The sequence below is a fragment of the Gymnoscopelus braueri genome (genome assembly GCF_963280865.1).
Source record: "Gymnoscopelus braueri genome assembly, chromosome: 20".
In the NCBI taxonomy this organism is placed as follows: Eukaryota; Metazoa; Chordata; class Actinopteri; order Myctophiformes; family Myctophidae; genus Gymnoscopelus; species Gymnoscopelus braueri.
In genome coordinates, this window is record NC_137622.1 from 25,354,516 (window position 1) to 25,364,515 (window position 10,000).

Here is a 10,000-nt window from a genome sequence, read left to right on the forward strand (position 1 = left end):
ATGGGGGTCTCAGACGTGAGTTGGTGTTAATGAATAGGAACATGCCGTCCGCCAGCCCAGCAAAGCTCACCTCCCTGAGAAATTACACACTGCATTGTTACACGTTTTATGACCCCAACTAGTATTTCACTCAGTGGTAGTTCGCTCAGAGCTGTGGTTTTATATAGTTGGATGCCTTTGAGTGTACGTATGTATATGTGTGCGACTGTGCGTGTGTGTGTTTGTGTGTGTGTGTGCGTGTGTGTGTGCGACTGCGGTCTCCACAGACCGCGGGATTGAGACGACCACGTACTGCACACACCGAAAGCCACAGACTCCGTTCAGTCCATCCATCTGTCCCTGCTGCTACCTCTCCTCCATCCATCTATCTCTATTACTGACCCCCCCCAAACACACACACACACACACACACACACACACACACACACACACACACACACACACACACACACACACACACACACACACACACACACACACACACACACACACACACACACACACACACACCATCACCACCACCAAGCACCGACACGGCCACAGACTCCACTATCGTCCATCTATCACTTTTTCTCGTCTACTGGCTGTTCCAGCACTTCACCTTCCATCTGGATCCATCCATCTGTCTGTCTGTCTGCCTGTCTCTGTCTGCCTGCCTGTCTGTCTGTCTCTGCCTGTCTGTCTGTCTGTCTGTCCATGTGCTCCTGAGAGTATGGTTGTGTGTGTGCACATCTGTATAAGCAGCTTCCAACTTTCTAAAGGGCCATTGTGGAGCTGTCACTCACTCACACGCACACGCACACTCACACACACACACACACACACACACACACACACACACACACACACACACACACACACACACACACACACACAGTATGATGGTGCTTAAAACCAGCATGTTACTGCTTGAAGCTATACTCCACTTCTTCAAACCCTCTCCCCCCCTGGACCCCCTGGAACTCTCTCCTCTCCTCTCCTCTCCTCTCCTCTCCTCTCCTCTCCTCTCCTCTCCTCTCCTCTCCTCTCCTCTCTCATTTCCAGACCACAGACCACAGGGTTTTAATAGCTGCTTTAAGAGGTAATTCCTATCATTTTAATATAGAACCCAAACTGACAGGGACAAAGGTTACGAACCCAGAGCAGAAAGACTGCATCGGCTAGCAACCTCTCTCTCTCTGACTCTCTCTCACTCTCTCTCTCACACACACACACACACACACACACACACACACACACACACACACACACACACACACACACACACACACACACACACACACACACACACAGTTTCTCAAGCTTTCCCTTTCTTTCTTTCCCTGTCCTCTCCTTCCTCTCCTAGTCTACCATCCTCTCTCTCTCCCCCCGTGCCGCGCTTCATCCCCGCCACCCGGACGCGACTTGAACACGAGGGCCGGGCGGCGGCAGCGGCCGGCGAATAATAAACGGCGGGAAAGAAAAAGACAAGAAGGAAACGGGAAGGAACGGAAAGTAAAGAGAAGAGAGAAAAAAAGAAACGTCAGAAAAAGTCCAGACACTATAATTTGTATGATGCTGATGGTGAAGCAGGGGATGTAGAGAACATGAGGTTTATAATGTTGCGTTTGGAGAGCGTCCATCCTTTCCACTGCACTATACAGGCCTGTGTGTGTGTGTGTGTGTGTGTGTGTGTGTGTGTGTGTGTGTGTGTGTGTGTGTGTGTGTGTGTGTGTGTGTGTGTGTGTGTGTGTGTGTGTGTGTGTGTGTGTGTGTGTGTGTGTGTGTGTGTGAGACAGCGCGGCTCTGGGGGGAGTTCCTTATTAGGGGCCCTGTGATAAATAAGAGCTATCATGAGCAGCAGTGGTGGAAAAAGTACTCAAATGTTTTACTTAAGTAAAAGTGTCAATACTGCAATGTAGAAAGTAAAGTAAAAGTCTGGAATTCAAAATTTACTTGGGTAAAAGTACAAAAGTATTGGTATGAAAATGTACTTAAAGTACCAAAAGTAAAACTACTAAAATGATTGAATAGCATAGCGACGCGTTGTGACGTTGTGAGCTTGTAGATCGGCTATTTTCAAATAGCCTATGTATAAAATAGTGGCTAAAGTGGTTAATGTATGTTTTATAATGTAATTTATATCTGCAAAGTAACTAGTAACTAAAGTTTTCAAATAATTGTAGTGGAGTAAAAGTACAATATTTGCGAAGTTACAGTACTGTAGTATTAGAAGTAAAAGTATAGACAATTGGAAATACTCCAAAAAATGTATTAAGTACAGTACTTAAATGTACTTAGTAAATGTACTTAGTTACTTTACACCACTGATGAGCAGTTAGCTGAATATGAGAGAGACGGCCAAGCCTGCACGAAATGAGACTGTCTCTCACAGCCAAGCGCCAGAGCCAGAAAAAAAAGAGAGTAGAAATAGCCGATCTATACGCTCGCAGCGTGTCGCTCTGCGTACAAATCGGCTATTTTCGGTGAAATGAACGGAACCACAGCATCGGTGCGTGGATAAGTATAAATCAAGTCTAGAGAGAGAGAGATAGGGAGAGTGTGTGTGTGTGTGTGTGTGTGTGTGTGTGTGTGTGTGTGTGTGTGTGTGTGTGTGTGTGTGTGTGTGTGTGTGTGTGTGTGTGTGTGTGTGTGTGTGTGTGTGTCTATCTATGCACTGATTGTGCGTTGCGTTGTGTGTGCGTTCTCTTGGCTGACGTAAGGGACTAGACAGCTATGAGTCAGGTCTGTCATCTTCAGCGATATATTTCACATCACTAGACACGCGCGCATACACACACACACACACACACACACACACACACACACACACACACACACACATACACACACGTGCACTCGCGATACATGATATCAACCTGGCTTGGCTTCCAAAAGGGATTTTTCACTGTTTTCGCTGTCTTTCCTAATAGAAAAATATATTTGCCTGTGGCTGAGGTCGTGCTGAGAAATTGCTATAGACTACACACATCAAGTTGTCTCGTCTGGTTCGAAATTACTCTCTCTAACTTACGGAAAATTACGGCCGCGCCGAACGAGGGAATTTCACAAGCAAAAGTCCTCACAGGAAAGTAAGAGTGGTAAAAAGAAGTTCTACAGTGAAGTGTGATTATTGAGGCCACGAACATAGCGCTTTTTCTTCTTACCTCCCTACCTCTATCCTTTCTCTTCTCTTCTCACGGAAACTACAAATGATGGAGCACACTGGAAAAGACAGAATTTCACCCACTTCTTCACACCTGTAAACCTGTGATACAGACAATACAGTTCATTCTGATTCTGAACTGCCCAAGTCCTTGAAACTGACCTGTATAAAACTCCTCAAACTGAATTGTGCTCTGTTATATGTGAATGACTTTATTTATCATGACCACACATTTCAAGGTCAAATAAATGTGTCGGGTGCTGGAAACATTCAACCACTCAGTAATTCATTGTATATTGTCTCTGTCGGAAACCTCATGTGTCCAAATCTGTTACTTTTCAGGATTCAAATTCAAAGTAGCAAAAGTAGCAGATCCACAAGCTCAAAACGCGTCGCTTCGCGCCGCGTTTTGAGCTTGTGGATCTGCTACTTTTGTGTGACGCTGTAGTATGATCAAATAGGGCATTCATTTACGAAAAAACTGAAAAGTAAAAATTTGAGAGATAGGAGGTTTCCGCCCGACAGTGATGAAATGCTGCTGTCTGATTTGAATAAATTAGATTTTATGACACAACCAGAACCAGAGAGTCTAGAACAGTGGTTTCCAGGCCGTTCTGTCTCATGGAAAACATTAGAAAGGACTGGAGTGAAAAAGAGACGATAAAAGTCTTGTGGTAGTGGTAGCACAACCCAGCAACACACACACACACATACACACACACACACACACACACACACACACACACACACACACACACACACACACACACACACACACACACACACACAGTCTAAATCCAGCTGAGTTGAAAGCAGACCAACGTAAACAGCAGTAAAGTTTAGAAGGTGTTTCAACCTTTTCTGAAAACTGACAGGGAAAAAGAGAACCTGACTAGAGAGAGAGAGAGAGAGAGAGAGAGAGAGAGAGAGAGAGAGAGAGAGAGAGAGAGAGAGAGAGAGAGAGAGAGAGAGAGAGAGAGAGAGAATAAAGGGGAGCGACAGAGTAAAAAACAAAAAACCTGCATCAGTCTGACCTGTTACACTCCAGAGTACTCTGGGAAAACTTTATATTCCTGAATAAAAATTCCACACCAATCCAAGGAAAACATTCCTCCGAGCTCCGAGCACACCTTCACCTCTTCAACACACACGTGCGCGCACACACACACGCACACGGGCACACACACGCACACACACACGCACACGCACCTATCTATCTAGATATCTATCTAGCTATAAAAGTAAATGCAAACATCCACACACACACATACACGCACAGACACACACACACACACACGTGAACTAACATGCGTGCACTGCACACACACTTCACCTCTCGACAGGAGCACAGAGCAGCGCTGTGTCACCTGTCCCGGGAATTGAACCCGCAACCCAAATAAAAGCTTCCACCGCGTAGAGCGCTGCCATGTTTTCACAACAGATCATGTTATAGCACATCAAACGCAAAGAAATGGAGAGATAGAGAGAGAGAGTGAGAGAGCATGAGAGATAGAGAGAGAGATAGAGAGCGAACACAGGGAGTGGTTTACAGGCTTGGCGATGGATGAAATGAAAGTGAAGAGAGGTGTACTCACAGTCGTCCTAGCTTGGGGTTGGACTGGAAGAGAAGCTCTGGGAGAACCTGAAGCTTGTTCCTGTTCACACGACTGAGAGAGAGAGAGAGAGAGAGAGAGAGAGAGAGAGAGAGAGAGAGAGAGAGAGAGAGAGAGAGAGAGAGAGAGAGAGAGAGAGAGAGAGAGAGAGAGAGAGAGAGAGAGAGAGAGAGAGAGAGAGAGAGAGAGAGAGAGAGAGAGAGAGAGAGGATTTCACTTTTCATGTTCTTTGGTGACATAACAAAACAACTAGAAAACAAATATAAACACAGAGGTTTTTACTTTGATGTACAGACAGACAGACATAGAACTGGACAGGGTCAGATGGACAGACAGACAGACAGACAGACAGACAGACAGACAGACAGACAGACAGAGACCTGGACAGGATCAGACAGACAGACAGGCAGGCAGGCAGGCAGGCAGGCAGGCAGACAGGCAGGCAGACAGGCAGACAGACAGGCAGACAGGCAGACACAGAGAGACCTGGACAGGGTCAGACGTACAGACAGACAGACAGACAGACAGACAGACAGACAGACAGACAGACAGGTGAGCAGATAAACACACAGACCCATCAATGACTCAGTTTGTTCCCTTTGACAATGATTGAAACACCAGTGACCACCTTAAAGGTCAATGGCTCACAGGGCAAAGGTCAAACTCATGGGAAAGTCACTCAGTCTTCCATTGGACATGAACTAGAGGTTATAGGTTATCATAAACGTGTGTGTGTGTGTGTGTGTGTGTGTGGGTGTGTGTGTGTGTGTGTGTGTGTGTGTGTGTGTGTGTGTGTGTGTGTGTGTGTGTGTGTGTGTGTGTGTGTGTGTGTGTGTGTGTGTGTGTGTGGGGGTGTGTGTGTGTGTGTGTGTGTGTGTGTGTGTGTGTGTGTGCGCGTGCGTGTGCGCGTGCTAAGTCCTCTATACCTCCAATACGTTCTGAGACAAGAAAACAGTGAACCACATAAGTGCACCATTTTGGGTGTCTTTCTTTATGTTGCGTTCATGCCAAGCGGGAACTGGTAAATTTCCGACTTGGAACTTCCTACTTCTGCATAGCATTCAAGTGGTTGAGGTCAGGACAAAATGGACGCCCGAAATAAACTTGTGTTTGTTGGGCTTTTGTCACAATGAAGTTGTAACCTTACCCCGCTGTATGTAGTGCATAAACAGAAACCTTAACATCTACTTAAAAGCCTAAAACACACTGTTATTTCTTGTTCAGACCTTCCACTACAAACGTCTGCATGTTGCTTTTTATGTTTACGTGACGTTGTACAGTAGCACTAAGTATGAGGAGTCGGACCTCTGAGAAAGCCCAGAGTTTCCGACCTAGGATTTACAAGTCAGAGGACCGTTGTTGTGGATTCATCCTACATGGAAGTTCCCCCATTGGCATGAACGCCGCACTATGATGCAAGACATCAGACTTTGAGGGTTAGAACTTTAGAAGGCTTTAGACGGCTTCACAAGCCATCACTACACACATACAAATATACAAAATGAAGCACTATTTCAAAAATAGTGGAACTAGCCAATAGTGTGTCTGAATGCTCTCGGCCTCCAGGGTGCCATTGGTGCAGACACAGGGCATGACAACAAGCTAGAAGACACAACCGGATGGAATGCCCGATTCAAGAGAACTTAAATACCCGCCCAATTGGACAGCTGATTGCCACGTCTGTGTATGACGTAAGGATCTTGCATGACGCTGTAAACAGCCATATAGAATGAGCAATGCATGCAACCTCTCGAGTGTATGCTGCCAGAACTAACTCGCAGGCTACGTATAATTTCTGTCAGATAACTCACGAATAGATTGAACCAATATTATAGACCGAATATATTTAAGCAATATAATAGAATGAGAATACAAGTGTGGAAGTAATATTTTATCTTGGCGTTCAGGCTCTGCTATATTTGTTCTCCCTGCTCAGCACAATCATACGGCCATCATTAACCATTAAGAGCAGGGAGATAGATATACCTAAGATATAGATAGATATACGAAGGGTGAGACCCAGATTGATGAGTAGAAAGGGAGCTATGAGGGGAGGAAAGAGGGAGCGCACGGCTTATCAACGTGCACAGGGGTATTTGACTGAGAAACGAGGAGTGGGGAGGAGAAAGGGAGGGCAGGGGGCTGCAGGGTCACGCCGCCAAATATGTGTTGGAGAAGACGCAGGCTCCAACCTTTTAACCCTCGGAGATAAATGACAATAGCTTCCCGACTTTCTCTTCCTAGATGTAGGTGTGTTGCGTAGTGGAACTTTTACCAGCCTATTGGGCCTTTTTTTGATTCTCAGACATGATGTCGTGCTTGATGGTTTTAGGAGAAAACTCAAAGCACACCTGTTTTCAGATGCAGAGACACGACTATTGCCAAGTATGATACTTCACACGAGGAATTTGTTTTGACCGAGCAGTCTTCTAGCTGTTTTGCGTTTATTGCCCTTTAACACTATATTTTATAGTCTTGTTTTTATGACCTTTTATGCCCTGTGTCCTGATATTATTTAGCCTGGTAAACCCTCCCTCCGGAAATCTAATTTCTATTTGATTCCTGGAGTGAGTCTGGCATGAACCGCCTCTCTGCAATATTGGCTGTGTATGCCAAACGGACGCGCCTATCAGCGTCGTCGCACATCGTTCTGTGATTGACAGCGACAGTTGGCCAATCAGGTGGCGAGTTCGAGTGAGCCCAAAACACGAACGGCAGCCATCTTTTTCTGTGGGCAGTTTTCTCCGCTATTTTTTTACTTCAAAAAGCTCTCTAACTTCTATTTTGAGGCACGGAATTTACTTATAAGATATCGTTTGGATAGAATTGAGTTGTTTAACTTCATATATGTGGTCAATTAATCATGACAAAGCCTATTTAAAAAAAAAAAATTAGAGAACCGGTAGGGGCGGGCAGTGACACCATTGTACCCGAAAAAGGCAACCCATTTTGGGTATGGCTGTCTCAAAAGTCCCGTCGCGTCACATTAAGACTGGTGAACTGCTGATTGGCTGAAGGGGGAAAATTATCATTGGCTGAAGGGGTTGTCAGTCAACGGTATTACTCCCGCCCAACTCCAGCACAGCCAATATTGCAGACAGGCGGATCAGGCCAGACTCACTCCTGAAATTAAATGGAATTGAGATTTCCGGAGGGAGGGTTTACCAGGCTAGATATTATTAGGGAGACCCTGAATCCCTAAATCCCCGATAGGAAATAAAAGTTATGGATTGCAGCTTTGAGTGAACAATGACGATTTTACTGTGCAGAGATGCTTTGGGGATGTCTGGTGTCATCGTGAAAAGTAAAGAAAAACAACTTCCTTGTTTCAAACCGTTGTGCTCGTTCGTTCTACTTTATCTTTGTTATCAGCGAGAATAGCAGTCCACTGCAAACTAATACTTTGTAGATTATCGGCATTAACAGTGACAGGAAGTCCATACAGGGATATTTATTTATGTATTTGTTGATGAGGATCAACTTGTCGTAGCCTGAAAGAGTGTCTTATGAGCTGCTGTTTTTGTCACACTGTGACTCCACAAATCACACGAATGCTGCACTGTGACCTTTGCTCCCTGATCTTTAACCCTACCACAGTTAACCCCCCACAGGACCTGCCAACCAAATATTTTAACACATTTTTTAACTTTGAAAAACTTTATCATTGTTAGCATCATCATTATGAATATAATCGGAACCAGTTATGCGCACACGCATGCACACGCGCACGCACGCACGCACGCATGCATATAACAACCGTACTCTTTGCAGACATATACTGCACACAGTGGTGTAAAGTAACTAAGTACATTCACTCAAGTACTGTACTTAAGTACGCTTTTGAGGATTTTTTACTTTACTGGAGTATTTCCCATTTTCACTCATTTTACTTTTACTTCTACTCCACTACATCTCAGAGGCAAATATTGTACTTTTACTTCACTACAATTATTTGAAAACTTTAGTTACTGGTTACTTTGCCGATATGAATTATTATATTATAAAACACACATTAACCACTTTAGCCCTATTTTATACATAGGCTATTTGAAAATAGCAGATCTACAAGCTCACAACGCGTCGCATCGCGTTGTAAGCTTGTAGATCTGCTATTTTCAAACATTTTAGTACTACAATACTTTTGTACTTTTACTCAAGTAACATTTTGAACACAGGCCTTTTACTTGTAACAGAGTACTTCTACATTGTGGTATTGATACTTTTACTTAAGTAAAAAACGTAGTACTTTTTCCACCACTGCTGCACAGCATGCAACACAAGGGCTACATAACATTTTTTTTAGTAATTGTTTATTATTTAGCATCAAATGTGCTCGGAGGCCAGAGGACCTCAAAATGCCTTTGAGCCAGTCAAACGTCATCTCCATTTTGACACACTACTAGCTTAATGCCCTGAGCTCACCCCATCCCCTACACTCCTAACCTCTGAACCCGACTGACACGCACCACATTAAAGAGTCTTTTAACGTTGGAGCGGCCCATCTCCTGTCACTTTCCCCTATCAGTGGTGTGATCTCTGTTCAGGAGATAAGCTACACATGCTGCTGCCATTCAGACCTGCAGGCCTTTCATCTGAAGGCAGGGGGGTTGCTAGTGACGTCCTCTGAATTGACTGGCTGTTTTCTTTCTCTCTTGTCATTCTCTCTCTCTCTCTCTCTCTACCTCTCTGTTTCTGCCATCCTTGTGCTTGAAACCCAGAGGGCGCGCAAGCGTGCGCAAGCGCGTGGATCAGGCCTGGAATTTCGTCATTTTAGGGGCAAGGCCACTTGGCCTTTGGTGTTGCCAGGGCAGGAAGGCCATCAAATAAAACAAGATTTTAGTCCATCAAAATAATTAATTGAATTTAATGGTTAAGGATGATTTTAATCTGATCCATGCTCAGCCCTGCACCAATCAAAGTCACTGGATTGGTTTAAAGATGGGGACTCAGGGGAGTTAAGAATTCAGAATCTTAACAAGACACTGGTGTCTACATGACAAGAAAGAGACACTGGTGTCTACATGACAAGAAAGAGACACTGGTGTCTACATATTGACAAGAAAGAGACACTGGTGTCTACATGACAAGAAAGAGACACTGGTGTCTACATGACAAGAAAGAGACACTGGTGTCTACATATTGACAAGAAAGAGACAGAGGAGAAAGTGGTACAGTCAGCTGGGGCATTAAGGCCACTATGGCCTCAGGGCATGCTATTTTTTGAGGGGCACAAGACCAAACT

The 10,000-nt window shown here is 44.6% G+C and overlaps 1 protein-coding gene across 1 annotated transcript in view; it reads right to left on the reverse strand.

The window, feature by feature from the left end:
- Window positions 1-10,000, reverse strand: part of slit3 (slit homolog 3) — a 291,694-nt gene that overhangs the window by 252,644 nt on the left and 29,050 nt on the right. Inside the window, exon 4 of the mRNA XM_080416680.1 lies at window positions 4,741-4,812. Within this exon, the coding sequence (XP_080272806.1) occupies window positions 4,741-4,812 (72 nt within the window). The remainder of the gene's footprint in view (window positions 1-4,740; window positions 4,813-10,000) is intronic.